A 21103-nucleotide genomic window follows, 5' to 3' on the forward strand; every position below is an offset into this window, starting at 1 on the left:
GGTGACAGGTGAGGTGGGGTAACAGGTGAGGTGTGGTGACAGGTGAGGTGGGGTAACAGGTGAGGTGTGGTGACAGGTGAGTTGGGGGTAACAGGTGAGGTTTGGTGACAGGTGAGGTGGGGTAACAGGTGAGGTGTGGTAACAGGTGAGGTGGGGTGACAGGTGAGTTGGGGGTAACAGGTGAGGTGTGGTGACAGGTGAGGTTGGGTAACAGGTGAGGTGTGGTAACAGGTGAGGTGAGGTGACAGGTGAGTTGGGGTAACAGGTGAGGTGTGGTGACAGGTGAGGTGTGGTGACAGGTGAGGTGGGGGTAACAGGTGAGGTGTGGTGACAGGTGAGTTGGGGTAACAGGTGAGGTGTGGTGACAGGTGAGTTGGGGTAACAGGTGAGGTTTGGTGACAGGTGAGGTGGGGTAACAGGTGAGGTGTGGTAACAGGTGAGGTGGGGTGACAGGTGAGGTGGGGGTAACAGGTGAGGTGGGGGTGACAGGTGAGGTGGGGTGACAGGTGAGGTGGGGTGACAGGTGAGGTGTGGTGACAGGTGAGTTGGGGTAACAGGTGAGGTGTGGTGACAGGTGAGGTGTGGTGACAGGTGAGGTGGGGGTAACAGGTGAGGTGTGGTGACAGGTGAGTTGGGGGTAACAGGTGAGGTGTGGTGACAGGTGAGTTGGGGTAACAGGTGAGGTTTGGTGACAGGTGAGGTGGGGTGACAGGTGAGGTGGGGTAACAGGTGAGGTGTGGTAACAGGTGAGGTGGGGTGACAGGTGAGGTGGGGTAACAGGTGAGGTGTGGGTGACAGGTGAGGTGGGGTGACAGGTGAGGTGGGGTGACAGGTGAGGTGGGGTAACAGGTGAGGTGTGGTGACAGGTGAGTTGGGGTAACAGGTGAGGTGTGGTGACAGGTGAGTTGGGGTAACAGGTGAGGTGTGGTGACAGGTGAGGTGTGGTGACAGGTGAGGGTGGGGTAACAGGTGAGGTGTGGTGACAGGTGAGTTGGGGTAACAGGTGAGGTGTGGTGACAGGTGAGTTGGGGTAACAGGTGAGGTTTGGTGACAGGTGAGGTGGGGGTGACAGGTGAGGTGGGGTAACAGGTGAGGTGTGGTAACAGGTGAGGTGGGGTGACAGGTGAGGTGGGGTAACAGGTGAGGTGGGGTAACAGGTGAGGTGTGGTGACAGGTGAGGTGGGGTGACAGGTGAGGTGGGGTGACAGGTGAGGTGGGGTAACAGGTGAGGTGTGGTGACAGGTGAGTTGGGGTAACAGGTGAGGTGTGGTGACAGGTGAGTTGGGGTAACAGGTGAGGTGTGGTGACAGGTGAGGTGTGGTGACAGGTGAGGTGGGGTAACAGGTGAGGTGTGGTGACAGGTGAGTTGGGGGTAACAGGTGAGGTGGGGTGACAGGTGAGGTGGGGGTAACAGGTGAGGTGTGATGACAGGTGAGGTGGGGGTGACAGGTGAGGTGTGGTGACAGGTGAGGTGGGGTAACAGGTGAGGTGGGGTAACAGGTGAGGTGGGGTGATAGGTGAGGTGTGGTAACAGGTGAGGTGTGGTGACAGGTGAGTTGGGGGTAACAGGTAAGGTGTGGTGACAGGTGAGGTGTGGTGACAGGTGAGTTGGGGTAACAGGTGAGGTGTGGTAACAGGTGAGGTGTGGTGACAGGTGAGTTGGGGTAACAGGTGAGGTGTGGTGACAGGTGAGTTGGGGGTGACAGGTGAGTTGGGGTGACAGGTGAGTTGGGGGTGACAGGTGAGTTGGGGTAACAGGTGAGGTGGGGTGATAGGTGAGTTGGGGTAACAGGTGAGGTGTGGTGACAGGTGAGTTGGGATAACAGGTGAGGTGGGGTGACAGGTGAGTTGGGGTAACAGGTGAGGTGTGGTGACAGGTGAGGTGGGGTAACAAGTGAGGTGTGGTGACAGGTGAGGTACTGTCATTGTAGACTGTCAGTGTTTGATGATGTTGCTCTGTGTGGATATTCTCACTGCAGATTCTGTTTGGACAGGTAGGGGAGAAGCAGGCAACTCTGTCCAACACAACGAGCGTTAGCAGAAATAAGATGGCACACTTGACTGCCCCCTGCAGGCTGCCAGGAACCCAGAGACCCTGAGATGAAGCTTTGATGACTCTGCTGTCTTGGTTGACATCTTCCAGAACCCTGGTACCAATATTCCACACGAACCTCTGCTTTGAAGTTCTAGAACATTCTGCTTTTAGAACGTGCTCTCGAGGGGGGGGGGGGGGGGGGGGGGGGGGGGGGGGGGTGTACATCTGGATGAGACCCATAGCTCATAAAACAACCATATGAGACAGGCCTGGTTCAAACCCACAGCTGCACTGTGCGTTTGTAGACACGCCTGCAGTGTGTGGATTAAATACTGAAGTAGTGGACTGTCTATCACATTAGACAGTGTGTTTTATTCCATTGAAAGTAATGCACACTCACTCCAAAATCTCCCCAAAATGTTCCCAACATGAACAAAAGCACAATAGGACTTCAATATATTTAACATAAATGCCAATATCCTCAATCCAAACACTAACATAAATAACCTAAACTCCAATAAACTCAATACAAATTCGAACACACTCAACACAACCTCCAATATACTCAACATAAACACCAACATGCCTTACTGAAACTCCACTGTCACCGTAGGCCGTCCCAGGTCCCCAGGAGAAACGCTCACTCACACACACACACCATAACACGACACACCCTCGTTCACAATCTCCATCTTTCTGATTACTATCACCTGTTCTCTGCCACTGCCCCTTAATAATCCTACAGGTTTCATCATCTGGTGCTGTGTATTCCTCTCATCTGATGCTTCAAATTCAAATTATATTCCTTCTATCATATTCCCCTTTCCTCAATCCAGCTGAGGAAATCTTAACAGTTTGGGGGTAGTAGGTGATGATCAGAACACACATGAACAGGTGAGTCTCTCCCAGTGTGGAGTGTGTGCAGATATCAGAGTGTGTGCAGATATCAGAGTGTGTGCAGGTATCAGAGTGTGTGCAGGTATCGGAGTGTGTGCAGATATCGGAGTGTGTGCAGATATCGGAGTGTGTGCAGATATCAGAGTGTGTGCAGATATCAGAGTGTGTGCAGGTATCAGAGTGTGTGCAGGTATCAGAGTGTGTGCAGGTATTAGAGTGTGTGCAGGTATTAGAGTGTGTGCAGGTATCGGAGTGCACGTATCGGAGTGTGTGCAGATATCGGAGTGTGTGCAGATATCGGAGTGCGTGCAGGTATCGGAGTTTGTGCAGGTATCGGAGTTTGTGCAGGTATCGGAGTGCGTGCAGATATCGGAGTGCGTGCAGATATCGGAGTGCGTGCAGGTATCGGAGTTTGTGCAGGTATCAGAGTGTGTGCAGGTATCAGAGTGTGTGCAGGTGTGTGCAGGTATCAGAGTGTGTGCAGATATCAGAGTGTGTGCAGATATCAGAGTGTGTGCAGATATCACTGCATTCGTGTGGTGACGTCACTGCATTCGTGTGGTGACGTCACTGCAGTCGTGTGGTGATATCACTGCAATCGTATAGTGATTGGTCACTCAGTCTTGCTAATTGTTATCTAGCTGTGATGAAGTGCTGAGTTCTGAACACCTGAGCTGTGAGGGAATGATGAGTTCTGAACACCTGAGCTGTGATTGAGTGCTGAGTTCTGAACACCCGAGCTGTGAGTTCTGAACATGACACAGCTTACACACTCCAGAACTCATGCAGCAGAATCCACACAGCAGAAATGTGCCATCACTTATCAGCGTCTCGTAACATAAACCTCTCAGCTATGTTCGGAAAGGTCTTTATCTTGATGCTACAATAGAGACAAATTCTCCATTTCGTAGAGGAAGAGAGAGAGGCCAAGACTCAGACACTGACAAGGAGTTATTTTTCCTTAACAGGTTTGTATTCATTCACATCTGGTTTGAGTATAACAGGCTGTGCTGTGCTGTGCTGTGTGTGTGTGTGTGTGTGTGTGTGTGTGTGTGTGTGTGTGTGTGTGTGTGTGAACATGTATGTGTGTGTGTGCATTTGTGCATGAGTATGTGTATATGCACATGCGTGCGTGTGCGTGCGTGCGTGTGCGTGCGTGTGTGTGCGTGTGTGTGTGTGTGTGTGTGTGTGTATGAGTCTGACACTTCTGAAAATGTAATTCTCCAAAATATTTTAATGACAGATACATTTCCCTAGCAAAGGGGTCAGAACAAATGTAGTTTGGTGCAAATATGTTTTATTGCGGAATTGAATACTAAAGAGGTTAACTTTGGCCCGAAAAAATGGTTTAATGTGTTTTGAAAATCTAATTTGTAGGCTACAAATATGAGTCCCACAAAGGGAGCAGGCAGGTCCAACCCTTAAACAGACAACTAACCCTAACCCCAAACCCTAACCTCTAACCCCTAACCTTAATTCCTAACCCCTAACCCCTAACACCTAACCTTAATTCTTAATCCTTAATCCATAATCCATAATCCCTAACCCTAACCCTAAACACTGTATTGTGCAGTGTATGTACAGTGGGAGGTAAGACCCAGTGTTTATATTATCTAAACTCCAGAATTTTACACACATACATTTAATAAACATGCATGCCTTTCTACCATATGCATTTATGCATTCATGCATGTGGACTATCTATACAAGCATATGAATTATACATTCCTGCATTTATACATACATGCATACACTTATGGATACACATAATGCATTCATGCCATGTAAACCAAGGGAAGCCATTTTGGGTCATTGAAAGACTCTCCAGCTGTTCTGAGCTCTATTCATTCTACATGGAGAGGGCTGCGACTGTGGGCTCTCCTCCTGAAGAGAGCCGTGATGGCGTCACTGGCGTTTGGTGGCAGCTAACATGGTAAATATGTAATATGGTCCTGCATGTGGACTAGTGGGAATGATATGAACTTCTCGTCTGACTTTACGTGATGTCTTAATGTTGTTTTTGGGCCTTTCATGGAAGATCAGCACTTTTATTGAAAAAGTGTGTGTGTGTTGATAGCATGATAGCATGGCTGTGGTATCATCGCTGCTGGCAGTTTTCAATAAAAAAGTGGGAACGTGTGTGTGTGTGTGTGTGTGTGTGTGTGTGTGTGTGTGTGTGTCTGTTTCTGTGTTTTATCTGAAAAATAGATACTGATCCGCCCTTTAAGATCTCCAAATGACATCAGGCTCAGGAAAAATTTAGACAGAGTACAGAGTGCGTATGTGTGTGTGTGTGTGTGTGTGTGTATGTGTTTGTGTGTGTGTGTGTGTGAGAGAGAGAGAGAGAGAGAGAGAGACAGAGAGAGAGGGAGAGAGCACCACACACACACACACACACACACACACACACCCACACCATACAGACACACGCACTCATACAGAATCCCCAGCCTCACAGACAGTGAATAACTGACCGAATCTCTGAGGGGCAGTGAATAACTCACTGAATACCAACCAAAGGGCTGTGATTCACTCACTGAACCCCAGACTGGGGTGCAGTGAATCACCACTAACCCCAGCCTGAAGGGCAATGAATCATTCACTGAATCAGAGCCTGAATCGAATCACCAAACACCACTGCAGCGTCCAGCTAACATCGCTAAACTGAACTGAGAGAGAAAGAGAGAATCACAGACATATTCCCCTCACATCTGCTCACTTACAAAACATAAAATACAAGAATACAGTTCAGTGAAACGACTGTGATTTTGGCCTTCAGACCTCTTCAGATGCCTCTATATGGCTGGTAATTTTATGATTACACCTTAAAAATGTGGTTTGCGTTCATCAGTAGCATTTTTGTGTCGTTCTAATAATAATAATATTTAAAATGTCATCTAAGTCATTATTATGTCCTATAATTCAGGTAACAGCAGTATGAGAAGACAGAGGAAGCTTCTTGGGTTCAAAGACCTTGACTAGTTGTTGCTCCGATAACTAGTCCTTTACTAACGAGGCCAGTGATGAAAGGATGATGAATATAGATAGATATACTGAGAACAAAGTTTTATGTGAGAGACCTTAATTTATTTTGGTGGACACATCAGATACCCCGGTGTTTCTGAACAGAGGGTGCCTACAAAACAACTTTAGGACGGAAGTGATATTCTCGATATCAGATTAGCCTACGTCAAGAAAAGTGATTTTATTAGAGATGTATGATATAACCCTGCGCTAATCCAGTCATTCCTGTAGTACTTCTCGGCTTAAAAGGTACTTTTGGAATCTATTTTTATTCGCTAAGGACATGCTTGTGTGTGTAGTCACCCAGCGCCCCAGTGAGGATGAGTAACGCCAGCGCAGTGCGCCCTCTAGTGGCCAAGGGCTGAATCAGCACTCAGAGTTACCGCTGCAGGAGAAAATCCAGCCCTAAACTTTCCCACACTGCGATGATTCACAGGCAACCATAATCTAATACTTCATTCGAAATAACCTGTAAGACGTACTAGCCTAGAACTACATGTGTTTAACCAGGACCAAGTTTACTGTGTGTGATTCTGCTCAGTGACGGAGTGACTGACGGTGCGGGCGGTGCTCAGGTGGGCGTCGCGACAGGTGTGTCCTCCACCCCGGTGTGTCCTCCTCCCCCGGTGTGTCCTCCAGCCCTGGTGTCCAGTGCACGGGAGAAAGTGACTCTAGCTGTGTCTTCAGGCCACCTGAAGTTCTGGGATCTGGGTGAGTAGTGTCACGTTTTGGCGTTTCACACGTAGATTATTTTATCATGTTGAGATGTTACATAAATATGTCCTCGTCCCGTTAAACACGCGAATGCCAAGGACTTTTAAATAGTTCAAATCGGCGGCAAAATGAGGTTTTTAGATCATTTATCCGGTGATAAACATCCGCGAACATCCTCCTCTTACACACTTAGCTGTAGCGAAGCTGACTGAAACATTTCATTCAACATATCGTTACTATAAACTAGTGTTACTTCTCCACGCGGGCGAACAGAAATATTTTTTTATTTACGTAATGAGAATAAAAATAGAATGACAATGAAATCTTGTTATCTTATAAATAAATAAGTATCTTTTGATGCAGGGTCGTGTGCGGTTTTATTTTGTTCATATGCAGCACTTCCTGGAAGGTGCGTCTCTCCACCCGGTTATTGGCCGCGTGCGTGTTGAGGTCGGGGTGTATTTTAAGCGCCGTGATCGATCGTGTTCCATTTCGCCTTCAGATGGATCCTAATTAGATCTTCTGGGGCAAAATAAACGACCCTGATCAGTCATGGTGAGGTCACTGGCCCTGTGGTGCAGGGTCATGGTTAAATGATGGTTTGTGGGATCTCCAGCAGGTTGTCTTGTCATCTGTGAGTCCTACAGGGTTGCCAACTCTCACGCATTGAGCGTGAGACACACGCATTTGACCGTTTTCACACGCTCTCACGCCACACTTCCGATATCTCACGCCGAAAAAAAATATCCAGTTTATTTACCTCAGATCCACATATATGATTCAATACGTTACTAGTTCGCTAGCTCTGGCGCCATCCACCGGCGATATAACACTGAATCTGTGTCCATTTTACGTTCGCAGCCCCCCCCCCCCCGCTCAACAAAATACACTCGCCACCGGCTCCAGGTTAAAATCTCACTCCAAGCGAACGTCAAAAGTTGGCAACCCTGGTCCTAACCTAGTTGTCACTGAGGCACTGACTTGGAGCTGAGCTGTGGAAAGTTCTGGTGTTTTCCCTGAGACTTCTTGCATCGCTGGACAGACCTACCGCAGACCTATATGTGACACAAAAGCAGCAGGTTGTCATGGGAACATGCTGTTCATATCACATTGGCAGAATCACCCAGAGGCACAAACGCTTTTCTCTGAGACTCAGTCCGAACCTCACAGCGCTTGAACACGGTAGGTTTCGGCAGGTCAGAGAGAGGTTTAGAGAGACGTGTCAGAGAGACAGGTTTAGAGAGACCTGTCAGAGAAACAGGCTTAGAGAGACCTGTCAGAGAAACAGGCTTAGAGAGACGTGTCAGAGAGACAGGTTCAGAGAGACATGTCAGAGAGACAGGTTCAGAGAGACGTGTCGAAGAGACAGGTTTAGACAGATTTGTCAGAGAGACAGGTTTAGAGAGAGACGTGTCAGAGAGACAGGTTTAGAGAGAGACGTGTCAGAGAGACAGGTTCAGAGAGACAGGTTTAGAGAGACAGGTTTAGCAGGGCGAGTCGCCTCTGGGTTGCCATATGTCACACATGCAACATTCTTCAACCTTACAGTCTTTTGTTAAGTTAGTTATGAAAGACACACCTCTGTTTGCCTGCAGAGATGTGCGCGGACACCCATGCATTAAGACCAACACCGGTCTCTCCCTCGCGGGTCGTGGTGCTGACTGGGACGCTGTGATGATTCGCAGGCAACCATAATCTAATACTTCATTCGAAATAACCTGTAAGACGTACTAGGCTAGAACTACATGTGTTTAAAGGCCAAGTTTATTGTGTGTGATTCTGCTCAGTGACGGAGTGACTGACGTTGCGGGCGGTGCTCAGGTGGGCGTTGCGACAGGTGTTTCCTCCACCCCGGTGTGTCCTCCACCCTGGTGTGTCCTCCTCCCCGGTGTGTCCTCTGGTTTTCAGCAACAGTTCTATTGTCTGACACAAATATCAGACACACCTCTCCAGTCTTAAGGAGATCAAACAGTAAAGCCTGACTGGTCCTGTGGCCTGGAGCCAAAAGCGTACAGGTGTGGATTAGTGTGGCAGAGGTTCCTGGCAGGCTGACAACAGGCCCGTCAGGCAGGATGTGCAGCCAGGCGTGGCTCCCGGCTGCCTGCGAGGCGTAGTGGGCCTGAACGCGCCTGAACGTCCCTGAACATGGCTGAACGTGTAGGGGGGACACCCGCGACCCCGGGGTTGAACGGAGGCGTGTAGCGGCTCAGGAGGAAGGCCACTACCATGGGGCTGAACAGAGGTGTGTAGGGTGTAGGGGCACAGCGGTGTGGGGAGGAACAGGCCAAGTTCAAAGTTCAGCACATGGGGAAGGGTCAGAGTTCAGCACGCGGTGCAGGGTCAAAGTTCAGCAAGTGGGGAAAGGTCAGAGTTCAGAACACCAGACAGGGTCAGAGTTCCGCACACGGAGCAGGGTCAGAGTTCAGCACAGCAGTGTCTGTGGTTCAGCAGTCTTGCTGGGTCTGTGGTTCAGGTCCCTGGTGGTCATGTGATGTGGTCATGTGATGTGAGGATTTCTCTTTTCCCTCTTGTGTCTGAGTTTGCGATTTGACAACATTGTTTCTTCTGCAATGAAGGACTCTTATGCAACGCATAGTTATGTGACCAAAAAAGTTATGTGAATGAAAGCAAAACAATGGACTCTGTACAACTAATGATTCCTTGTGTGTGTGTGTGTGTGTGTGTGTGTGTGTGTGTGTGTGTGTGTGTGTGTGTGTGTGTGTGTGTGTGTGTGTGTCACCTTCCGTGCAGGAGAGGAGACATTTCTCTTGTGGAATTTCACTTTACTGACTCTTTAAGCAGCTGGCTGTCGGACAGTCTGGTGTTGCCATAGTGATGGCAGTGTCTCAGTTTCCTGACACAGAACATGAAAGTGACAGCAGTTCCCACAACGTGGAGGTGACCATTCCAGACCACGCCCACCTGCAGACCACGCCCACCAGATCACCGCCTGCTCGGAACAGGCCTGCTGACGGTTACCCCGACGACAGGCGGGACCCTGACAGGAAGTGCGGGATGTCTCGGAGCTTCTCCAGACTCCTGCGTAAGAACCAGGACTACGTGTGCATCCGTATGCAGGACTCTCAGCGGGACCGCCTGCCTGCCGAGTGGGGGAAAACGGGCCTGGCGTTCCTGTGGGCGGCGTTCAACCTGTTCCTCACCACAGTTATGATCACCATCGTGAACGACAGGGTCCCTGACAAGACCTCCAACCCCCCGCTCCCGGATAAGTTCTTCGACTACGTCCCGCGGGTGGAGTGGGCCTTCAGCGTGACCGAGGTCATCGGCATGGGCCTGGTCACCGTCTGGCTCATTCAGTGGCTGTTCCTCAAACACAAGTGAGGGGGGCACTCTCTCTCTTCCTCTCTCTCCTTCTCCCTCACTCTCTCCTTCTCTCTCCTTCTCCCTCACTCTCTCCTTCTCCCTCTCTTCTTCTCTCTCTCCTTCTCCCTCTCTTCTTCTCTCTCTCTCCTTCTCCCTCCCTCTCTTCTTCTCTCTCTCCTTCTCCCTCCCTCTCTTCTTCTCTCTCTCCTTCTCCCTCCCTCTCTCCTTCTCCCTCTCTTCTTCTCTCTCTCTCCTTCTCCCTCTCTTCTTCTCTCTCTCTCCTTCTCCCTCACTCTCTCCTTCTCCCTCTCTTCTTCTCTCTCTCTCCTTCTCCCTCTCTTCTTCTCTCTCTCTCCTTCTCCCTCCCTCTCTTCTTCTCTCTCTCCTTCTCCCTCCCTCTCTCCTTCTCCCTCCCTCTCTTCTTCTCTCTCTCCTTCTCCCTCCCTCTCTTCTTCTCTCTCTCCTTCTCCCTCCCTCTCTCCTTCTCCCTCTCTTCTTCTCTCTCTCTCCTTCTCCCTCTCTTCTTCTCTCTCTCTCCTTCTCCCTCACTCTCTCCTCTCTCTCTCTCTCTGTCCTCAAGCACAGGTGTATTCTACACTGAAACGTTTGTGTAGTGTGTGTGTGTGTAGTGTGCGTGTAGTGTGTGCGTGTAGTGTGTGCGTGTAGTGTGTGCGTGTAGTGCGTGTAGTGTGTACGTGTAGTGTGTGCGTGTAGTGTGTACGTGTAGTGTGTGCGTGTAGTGTGTGCGTGTAGTGTGTGCGTGTAGTGTGTGCGTGTAGTGTGTACGTGTAGTGTGTGCGTGTAGTGTGTGCGTGTAGTGTGTACGTGTAGTGTGTGTGTGTAGTGTGTGTGTGTAGTGTGTGCGTGTAGTGTGTACGTGTAGTGTGTGCGTGTAGTGTGTACGTGTAGTGTGTACGTGTAGTGTACACAGCACTTCTACCTGATCCTACTTAAATTCATATTGGCAGAACTGTTTTAAATACACACTGCAATGTACCCACATATAATAACAGGTACCAGCCAGAAAACGCTCTATTTGTGTGTGCGTGTGTGTGTGTGTGTGTGTGTGTGTGTGTCTATGTGTGTAGGTCAATAGTAGGCAGGAGGTTCTTTTTCCTGATGGGGACCCTGTATCTGTACCGCATGATCACCATGTATGTCACCACACTGCCTGTTCCCAGCATGCACATGGAGTGTGCGCCGAAGGTGAGGTCACCGCCCACCTGCCTCCCCCGACTCTTGCTTGGGGGCGGGGGGTTCATTCATTCATCTGTTCATTCATTCGTTCATTGTATACAGCCTGGAAGACTTAAGCTCTCTCTCCCTCCCCCCTCTCTCCCCACCCCTCTCCCTCTCCCTTTATCTCTCTCTGTCTCACTCTCTCTCTCCCCTCTCTCTCTCTCTCTCTCTCTCTCTCTCTCTTTAGCTCTATAATAACTCAATGGCTAAGTTGTCCCGTGTAGTGCAGCTGTTTTTAGGAGGTGGTTTGTCCATCACAGGCTCCCATATCATGTGCGGAGACTTTCTTTATAGCGGACACACTGTCATCCTGACACTCACCTTCCTCTTCATCAGAGAATGTGAGTGTGCCATCATCATCATCATCATAATCTTTGTGTTGTCTTGAGTCAGAACATCACTACTAAACACTGAACTAGCTAGTGAATCCGTACATCACTATTAAACACTGAGCTAGCTAGTGAATCAGAACATCACTATTAAACACTGAACTAACTAGTGAATCAGAACATCACAATTAAACACTGAACTAGCTAGTGAATCAGAACATCACTACTAAACACTGAACTAGTGAGTCAGAACATCACTACTAAACACTGAACTAGTGAGTCAGAACATCACTACTAAACACTGAACTAGCTAGTGAGTCAGAACATCACTAATAAACACTGAACTCGCTAGTGAGTCAGAACATCACTACTAAACACTGAACTAGCTAGTGAATCAGAACATCACTACTAAACACTGAAATAACTAGTGAATCCGAACATCACTACTAAACACTGAACTAGCTAGTGAATCAGAACATCACTACTAAACACTGAATTAGTGAGTCAGAACATCGCTACTAAACACTGAACTAGCTAGTGAATCAGAACATCACTACTAAACACTGAACTAGCTAGTGAGTCAGAACATCACTACTAAACACTGAACTAACTAGTGAGTCAGAACATCACTATTAAACACTGAACTAGCTAGTGAGTTAGAACATCACTACTAAACACTGAAATAACTAGTGAGTCAGAACATCACTACTAAACACTGAACTAGCTAGTGAGTCAGAACATCACTACTAAACACTGAACTAGCTAGTGAGTCAGAACATCACTACTAAACACTGAACTAGCTAGTGAGTCAGAACATCACTACTAAACACTGAACTAGCTAGTGAGTCAGAACATCACTATTAAACACTGAACTAGCTAGTGAGTCAGAACATCACTACTAAACACTGAAATAACTAGTGAGTCAGAACATCACTACTAAACACTGAACTAGTGAGTCAGAACATCACTACTAAACACTGAACTAGCTAGTAAATCAGAACATCACTACTAAACACTGAACTAGCTAGTGAGTCAGAACATCACTACTAAACACTGAACTTACTAGTGAGTCAGAACATCACTATTAAACACTGAACTAACTAGTGAGTCAGAACATCACTACACTACTAAACACCTAACTAGCTAGTGAATCCGAACATCACTACTAAACACTGAAATAACTAGTGAATCCGAACATCACTACTAAACACTGAACTAGCTAGTGAATCCGAACATCACTACTAAACACTGAACTAGCTAGTGAATCTGAACATCACTACTAAACACTGAACTAACTAGTGAATCAGAACATCACCACTAAACACTGAACTAACTAGTGAATCAGAACATCACTACTAAACACTGAACTAGTGAATCAGAACATCACTACTAAACACTGAACTAGTGAATCAGAACATCACTACTAAACACTGAACTAGTGAATCAGAACATCACTACTAAACACTGAACTAGCTAGTGAATCAGAACATCACTACTAAACACTGAACTAGCTAGTGAGTCAGAACATCACTACTAAACACTGAACTAGCTAGTGAGTCAGAACATCACTACTAAACACTGAACTAGCTAGTGAGTCAGAACATCACTACTAAACACTGAAATAACTAGTGAATCAGAACATCACTACTAAACACTGAACTAGTGAATCAGAACATCACTACTAAACACTGAACTAGCTAGTGAGTCAGAACATCACTACTAAACACTGAACTAGCTAGTGAGTTAGAACATCACTACTAAACACTGAAATAACTAGTGAGTCAGAACATCACTACTAAACACTGAACTAGCTAGTGAGTCAGAACATCACTACTAAACACTGAACTAGCTAGTGAGTCAGAACATCACTACTAAACACTGAACTAGCTAGCGAGTCAGAACATCACTATTAAACACTGAACTAGCTAGTGAGTCAGAACATCACTACTAAACACTGAAATAACTAGTGAGTCAGAACATCACTACTAAACACTGAACTAGCTAGTAAATCAGAACATCACTACTAAACACTGAACTAGCTAGTGAGTCAGAACATCACTACTAAACACTGAACTTACTAGTGAGTCAGAACATCACTACTAAACACTGAACTTACTAGTGAGTCAGAACATCACTATTAAACACTGAACTAACTAGTGAGTCAGAACATCACTACACTACTAAACACCTAACTAGCTAGTGAATCCGAACATCACTACTAAACACTGAAATAACTAGTGAATCCGAACATCACTACTAAACACTGAACTAGCTAGTGAATCCGAACATCACTACTAAACACTGAACTAGCTAGTGAATCTGAACATCACTTCTAAACACTGAACTAACTAGTGAATCAGAACATCACCACTAAACACTGAACTAACTAGTGAATCAGAACATCACTACTAAACACTGAACTAGTGAATCAGAACATCACTACTAAACACTGAACTAGTGAATCAGAACATCACTACTAAACACTGAACTAGCTAGTGAGTCAGAACATCACTACTAAACACTGAACTAGCTAGTGAGTCAGAACATCACTACTAAACACTGAACTAGCTAGTGAGTCAGAACATCACTACTAAACACTGAACTAGCTAGTGAATCAGAACATCACTACTAAACACTGAACTAGTGAATCAGAACATCACTACTAAACACTGAACTAGTGAATCAGAACATCACTACTAAACACTGAACTAGCTAGTGAGTCAGAACATCACTACTAAACACTGAACTAGCTAGTGAGTCAGAACATCACTACTAAACACTGAACTAGCTAGTGAGTCAGAACATCACTACTAAACACTGAACTAGCTAGTGAGTCAGAACATCACTACTAAACACTGAACTAGCTAGTGAGTCAGAACATCACCACTAAACACTGAACTAACTAGTGAATCAGAACATCACTACTAAACACTGAACTAGTGAATCAGAACATCACTACTAAACACTGAACTAGTGAATCAGAACATCACTACTAAACACTGAACTAGCTAGTGAGTCAGAACATCACTACTAAACACTGAACTAGCTAGTGAGTCAGAACATCACTACTAAACACTGAACTAGCTAGTGAGTCAGAACATCACTACTAAACACTGAACTAGCTAGTGAGTCAGAACATCACTACTAAACACTGAACTAGCTAGTGAGTCAGAACATCACTACTAAACACTGAACTAACTAGTGAATCAGAACATCACTACTAAACACTGAACTAGTGAATCAGAACATCACTACTAAACACTGAACTAGTGAATCAGAACATTACTACTAAACACTGAACTAGCTAGTGAGTCAGAACATCACTACTAAACACTGAACTAGCTAGTGAGTCAGAACATAAATCTACATCCCATAAATCACCCATAAATCTTGGGGTGTCAGCATGTGCCACTTCACACAAGCATGTGAATCATGTTCACCAGCAAGTGGAGAGAGCAGGGTCCCGTCAGACAGGGTCCTGTGGAGCAGGGTCCCATCAGACAGGGTCCTGTGGAGCAGGGTCCCATCAGACAGGGTCCTATGGAGCAGGGTCCCATCAGACAGGGTCCTATGGAGCAGGGTCCCATCAGACAGGGTCCTATGGAGCAGGGTCCCATCAGACAGGGTCCTGTGGAGCATGTCCTGTCAGACAGGGTCCTGTGGAGCAGGGTCCCATCAGACAGGGTCCTGTGGAGCATGTCCTGTCAGACAGGGTCCTGTGGAGCAGGGTCCCATCAGACAGGGTCCAGTGGAGCATGTCCTGTCGGGCCTAATCCTGTGGAACAGGGTCTCGTCGGGCAGGGCCTAAACCTTAATGGGGTTGTATGTCCTGACAAAGCCAAACAAAAGTTTTGCTATATTTTGTGTGGGTTGGAGACCAACATTATGAAACTCTAAAAGGGTAAGATAATGTCTAACCCATTTAGTGGTTGACTGAGTTTCTTTCTTCCTGTCCCAGATTCCCCCCGCTCTTTGTGGTGGTATCACCTGATCTGCTGGTTGCTAAGCACTGTGGGCGTGGTCTGTATCCTGCTAGCCCATGAGCACTACAGTGTGGATGTGATAGTAGCCTACTTCATCACCTCACGCCTCTTCTGTTGGTACCACACCATGGCCAACAACCAGGTAAAAACTTCAAATCCCAGAGTCCCTCTGCTTCCACAAACTACATTAACAAATCCCACTCTATCTAACTCTACAGCATCAATTCTACAGGTTAAAATTGTACCACAATATAGAAAACGTACAAAATACAAAATCATTGCGCTGTACGTGACATTCTCTGAATGTATTATATACTACAGAACTATTGTATAACGGTATAAACCGAATATTGATGTATTACAATACTGTGCTATAACAGTGTTACTGTATTATAGTACTGTGCTATAATACAGTATATTACTGTTCCAGTACTGTGGTATAACAATGTTACTGTGTTACAGTATTGTGGTAGAATACTGTATTTTACTGTATTACAGTACTGTAGTGCTGTATATTATTGTATTACAGTACTGTAGTGTGATGCTGTATATTACTGTATTATAGTACTGTAGTACTGTATATTACTGTATTACAGTATTGTAGTGTATTGCTGTATATTACTGTATTACAGTGCTATAGTATAATACTGTATATTACTGTATTACAGTACTGTAGTATAATTTTGTATATTACTGTATTACAGTACTGTAGTGTAATTTTGTATATTACTGTATTACAGTACTGTAGTGTAGTTCTGTGCTCTAAACTGCATTTACAGCGTTTGTGCAATACTGTGGTCATGTCTGTGACACCCGTCATCCTGTCTGCAGTGTCTCAGAGACTCTCCCCACAACTACCTGAGCAGAGTGTGGTGGGGCTGCCTGTTTGAGTTTATGGAGAGGAATGTGAGCGGCCCAGTGCCCTGTACCTTCTCCTGCCCCCTGGCCCTGCCCACAGTGCTCTGCAAGAAACCATTTGAGCGCTACTCCAAAGTCCAGAGCACTCGAGACGACTGAGAGCCAGAACCTGCCTTACACGGCCATCACACACACATGTATGCGCGTGCGTACGGCAACACACACGCGTCTAACACTGGACGACATGTAGTGTGGGTGAGCTGATACTCTCACACGACAGTATTTGACAGAGTGTGTGTGTGTGTGTGTGTGTGTGTGTACGTGTACGAGTGTGTACGTGTACGAGTGTGAGACATCTGCAGGTCGTCCCGTTCTGGTCTAACTGCCCCATTCTGCGCTCACCTGCACTCTGCCACACACACCACACACTTGCACGCCTGCACGTGGAGCTCTGCTGAGGGTACTTCAGTGTGCTCACTGCTGCAGTTTGAATGTGGTCTGAAGTGATGTTGTAGTTTGAATGTGGTCTGAAATGATGTAGTTTGAATGTGGTGCGAAGTGATGCTGTAATTTGAATGTGGTCCGAAGTGATGCTGTAGTTTGAATGTGGTCCGAAGTGATGTTGTAGTTTGAATGTGGTCTGAAGTGATGATGTAGTTTGAATGTGGTCTGAAGTGATGATGTAGTTTGAATGTGGTCTGAAGTGATTATGTAGTTTGAATGTGGTCTGAAGTGATTATGTAGTTTGAATGTGGTCTGAAGTGATGTTGTAGTTTGAATGTGGTCTGAAGTGATGTTGTAGTTTGAATGTGGTCTGAAGTGATGTTGTAGTTTGAATGTGGTCTGAAGTGATGTTGTAGTTTGAATGTGGTCTGAAGTGATGATGTCGTTTGAATGTGGTCTGAAGTGATGATGTCGTTTGAATGTGGTCTGAAGTGATGATGTCGTTTGAATGTGGTCTGAAGTGATGATGTCGTTTGAATGTGGTCTGAAGTGATGATGTAGTTTGAATGTGGTCTGAAGTGATGTTGTAGTTTGAATGTGGTCTGAAGTGATGTTGTAGTTTGAATGTGGTCTGAAGTGATGATGTAGTTTGAATGTGGTCTGAAGTGATGATGTAGTTTGAATGTGGTCTGAAGTGATGATGTAGTTTGAATGTGGTCTGAAGTGATTATGTAGTTTGAATGTGGTCTGAAGTGATTATGTAGTTTGAATGTGGTCTGAAGTGATTATGTAGTTTGAATGTGGTCTGAAGTGATTATGTAGTTTGAATGTGGTCTGAAGTGATGTTGTAGTTTGAATGTGGTCTGAAGTGATGTTGTAGTTTGAATGTGGTCTGAAGTGATGTAGTAGTTTGAATGTGGTCTGAAGTGATGTAGTAGTTTGAATGTGGTCTGAAGTGATGATGTCGTTTGAATGTGGTCTGAAGTGATGTCGTTTGAATGTGGTCTGAAGTGATGTTGTTTGAATGTGGTCTGAAGTGTCTGCATTGACTGAAGCTGATTCAACTCTGGGGTTTTGTTTTTGTACTTTGAACCTCTGAAATTAGTGTTTACCTTTAAGAATGAAAATGCAGGAACACCATGGGCAAAGATGGTTATGTGTACGAGTTTCTTAAGGGACTTCACACATACTGCTTCAGTTCTGGTTCCCATATCCGTTGCCTTATTAAAGTATTTAATAGTTTATTTACCTGCATGTGTTAAAAAATAAACTGTTTCTGTAAGGACTGCAATTATTTAATAAGGTTTATTTTTAGCAGTTTTTGTGAGGGCCCATGTGATCAGAATGTGTGTGTGTGTGTGTGTGTGTGTGTGTGTGTGTTGCCCCAGAGTTCACACCTGGGGCATGTGAACTCCTTCTATGTGTTCTTCTCAAATATCCATATGTCATCTGCACACTACGTTATTAAATTTTCTGTCAAGACTGCTGTGTTATGCTTAATGTATATAGATTATATGAAGGCAAAAACACTAAATAACTGCACTAATTTATTAATTGTGGGACTGTGCAATGATACAGGTTGATGAGGGTTACGGGGTCATGACGTTTCTTAAGGGTAACAGGCTGTGAAATGTTTTTAACTGTATGTGAGTGAGTGAACATTCTCTGTACATTTAATCCAAGCACAATAAAGTATGAGCTGACTGAGATGGTCAGGTAGGACTTCAACCATTCAGTCATTTTTAAATGTGTTATAAAACCTCTAGCATGTCAGCAGTCAACGTAAAGATTTAGGAATCGTACCTCTAAGACACCGCTAGCCATCGGCATGTTTGTCAGTCTCTCCTAAGCGGTTCCTGCCGTACAGACATGACCCAGACCAGCTCTGTTCAAGCCTGTCACAGAGTGATTCCTGACTGATGGTGTCAAAGTCAGCTCTGAGACGGAGCCGTATAACTTGTCTTTCCAGAATGTGTATATAAACAGACGTCGTGAACATCCTTTACAGGAGGTGTGTCAACACTGTGGCCAGGCTGGACCCCGACAGAGGGTTGTTAAAGTAGCCGAGCTCGCACACGCAACTCACACAATCTCACACGCAACTCACATGATCTCACATGATCTAAACTGCATTTACAGCGTTTGTGCAATACTGTGGTCATGTCTGTGACACCCGTCATCCTGTCTGCAGTGTCTCAGAGACTCTCCCCACAACTACCTGAGCAGAGTGTGGTGGGGCTGCCTGTTTGAGTTTATGGAGAGGAATGTGAGCGGCCCAGTGCCCTGTACCTTCTCCTGCCCCCTGCCCCTGCCCACAGTGCTCTGCAAGAAACCCTTTGAGCGGACAGAGAGAAACACAACTCACATGCGCAACTATGTCAGAGTGGTTAGAATATTAACTTGACACAAAATTACAGTAAATCACAGTAACCAATACATCACCAAGCAGAAGCATGTGGCTTCATTAGGACGATTCGAAATTGGCACCAATTTGTTGCAGTGGACAATCTGAGCATATCATGACATGAGTGAGCACGATTAGATAAGCTGACCAATCCCAGAAATGTTTATTCCTCTGACCAATCACAAATGTTTATTCCTCTGACCAATCACAAATGTTTATTCCTCTGTCACAAAGAAACTGCATTTGCAAGAGCAGATAAACATGAAGTTAATGTTGAGTATACTGGACATTTTTCAGACATTTGTTAACTATTGGAGATAATCAATGCAATCTTGGACCAACTGAACTGAGAGAACACGGAGTCAGTGGGAAGTGTGAATGATGAGACGTGTGAGCGCCCCAAGGTCTGCTGTCAGCTTCATTTACGAGAGTGAACTTAATGAGAAATGCCTTCAGCAGCTCACCACATTGAATTCCCTTTGACAAGAATACTGATGGACAACAACCAATTAAAACAAAGGCTGCAATTGTCAAGGATAAAACATGTAACGTTTCCAAACTGTTCATCAGACACAAGTGCTGAGAAGGTTCAGAACGCAGTCCAGAAGGTTCTGAACGGGGTTTCTCTGCCCAGTTCTTAGGGCTCACCTGACCGTTCCACAGCACCACACAGTCCAAGCTGGAGCACAATCACGAAACCTTCTGGAGAGACTCCAGGACAGAGAGAAACACACGTCTGAAGGACAAAGAGAAACACACGTCTGAAGGACAGAGAGAAACACACGTCTGAAGGACAGAGAGAAACACACGTCTGAAGGACAGAGTGAAACACACGTCTGAAGGACAGAGTGAAACACACGTCTGAAGGACAGAGTGAAACACACGTCTGAAGGACAGAGAGAAACACACGTCTGAAGGACAGAGTGAAACACACGTCTGAAGGACAGAGTGAAACACACGTCTGAAGGACAGAGAGAAACACACGTCAGAAGGACAGCGTGAAACACGTCAGAAGGACAGAGAGAAACACACGTCTGAAGGACAGAGAGAGAAACACACGTCTGAAGGACAGAGTGAAACACACGTCTGAAGGACAGAGATGAACACTGGTCTGAAGGACAGAGATGAACACTGGTCTGAAGGACAGAGTTAAACACTGGTCTGAAGGACAGAGTTAAACACTGGTCTGAAGGACAGATATGAACACTGGTCTGAAGGACTGCTTGAGATCACCCAACCTTCAGATTACTGTTTGAAATATGTACTGTATCTGATTACAAACTCTAAACTGGACTTTCCATTCGCCAGAGATTTGGTTACATAAAAATTCTCCATTAATGACTATACAGGTCTGTGGTTACAAAATACACAGGTGAGATTGATTGGAGTACAGGTGAGGGGAGAGAACGGGACCATAATTACTAGCAACGTATCAGTGGACCTGGTGTTACTGACCCTCTCCCCAGATGTCTTTACCCATTGTGTGTTTGTACAGACTCTGTAACCAAATGAACATGAAAGATATTGTGATAAATCACTTGAATAGCAGACCAACATCAACATGGATGACTGAAGTTGAAATAGTAAATTATAATTACCTTGTGTAACTGGTAAAGGCATCGTCTTGGTTTTCATTATAATCTATCAAGTATTTTACTTCCATTGTAATTCAACCTATTTTGAGATTAGGACATCTTAAAAGATTGTGACTCATTCCTTTATTGAGGCATTAGTATGTTACCTGTTGTACTGAAGTAGAAGTCAACTGGGTTTGGCTTTAGAAATGGCCACCGCCTTTTTTGTGGAGACCATCAACTCCAAGTGGAGAGAAGGGGGCAGTTGGGGCCACGTT

At 45.7% G+C, this 21103-nt stretch overlaps 1 protein-coding gene across 2 annotated transcripts; it reads left to right on the forward strand.

The window, feature by feature from the left end:
- The first annotated feature begins 6428 nt into the window (after nt 1-6428).
- Nucleotides 6429-18551, forward strand: sgms2b (sphingomyelin synthase 2b). Of its 2 annotated transcripts, none has more exons than XM_076986209.1 (6): nt 6429-6667; nt 9422-10008; nt 11083-11200; nt 11421-11574; nt 15521-15687; nt 16377-18551. In XM_076986209.1, exons 2-6 carry the CDS (start codon nt 9506-9508, stop codon nt 16560-16562), a joined length of 1128 nt encoding a protein of 375 aa, XP_076842324.1. In that variant the 5' UTR covers nt 6429-6667; nt 9422-9505; the 3' UTR covers nt 16563-18551. The 2 variants fall into 2 exon arrangements, with proteins under 2 accessions (XP_076842324.1, XP_076842325.1); XM_076986210.1 differs by lacking the exon at nt 6429-6667 and adding an exon at nt 7816-7852.
- The last annotated feature ends 2552 nt before the right edge of the window (nt 18552-21103 follow it).

The sequence above is a fragment of the Brachyhypopomus gauderio genome, unplaced genomic scaffold (genome assembly GCF_052324685.1).
Source record: "Brachyhypopomus gauderio isolate BG-103 unplaced genomic scaffold, BGAUD_0.2 sc45, whole genome shotgun sequence".
NCBI classification, from domain to species: Eukaryota; Metazoa; Chordata; class Actinopteri; order Gymnotiformes; family Hypopomidae; genus Brachyhypopomus; species Brachyhypopomus gauderio.

What these genes read in the sequence shown, in the direction of transcription:
- sgms2b (XM_076986209.1), top strand. Translation starts at nt 9,506, where the DNA reads ATGGCAGTGTCTCAGTTTCCTGACACAGAACATGAAAGTGACAGCAGT. An exon ending in CTTCCTCTTCATCAGAGAAT is followed by an intron (nt 11,575 to 15,520) that starts GTGAGTGTGCCA and finishes TTCCTGTCCCAG; the next exon opens with ATTCCCCCCGCTCTTTGTGG. An exon ending in ACACCATGGCCAACAACCAG is followed by an intron (nt 15,688 to 16,376) that starts GTAAAAACTTCA and finishes TCCTGTCTGCAG; the next exon opens with TGTCTCAGAGACTCTCCCCA.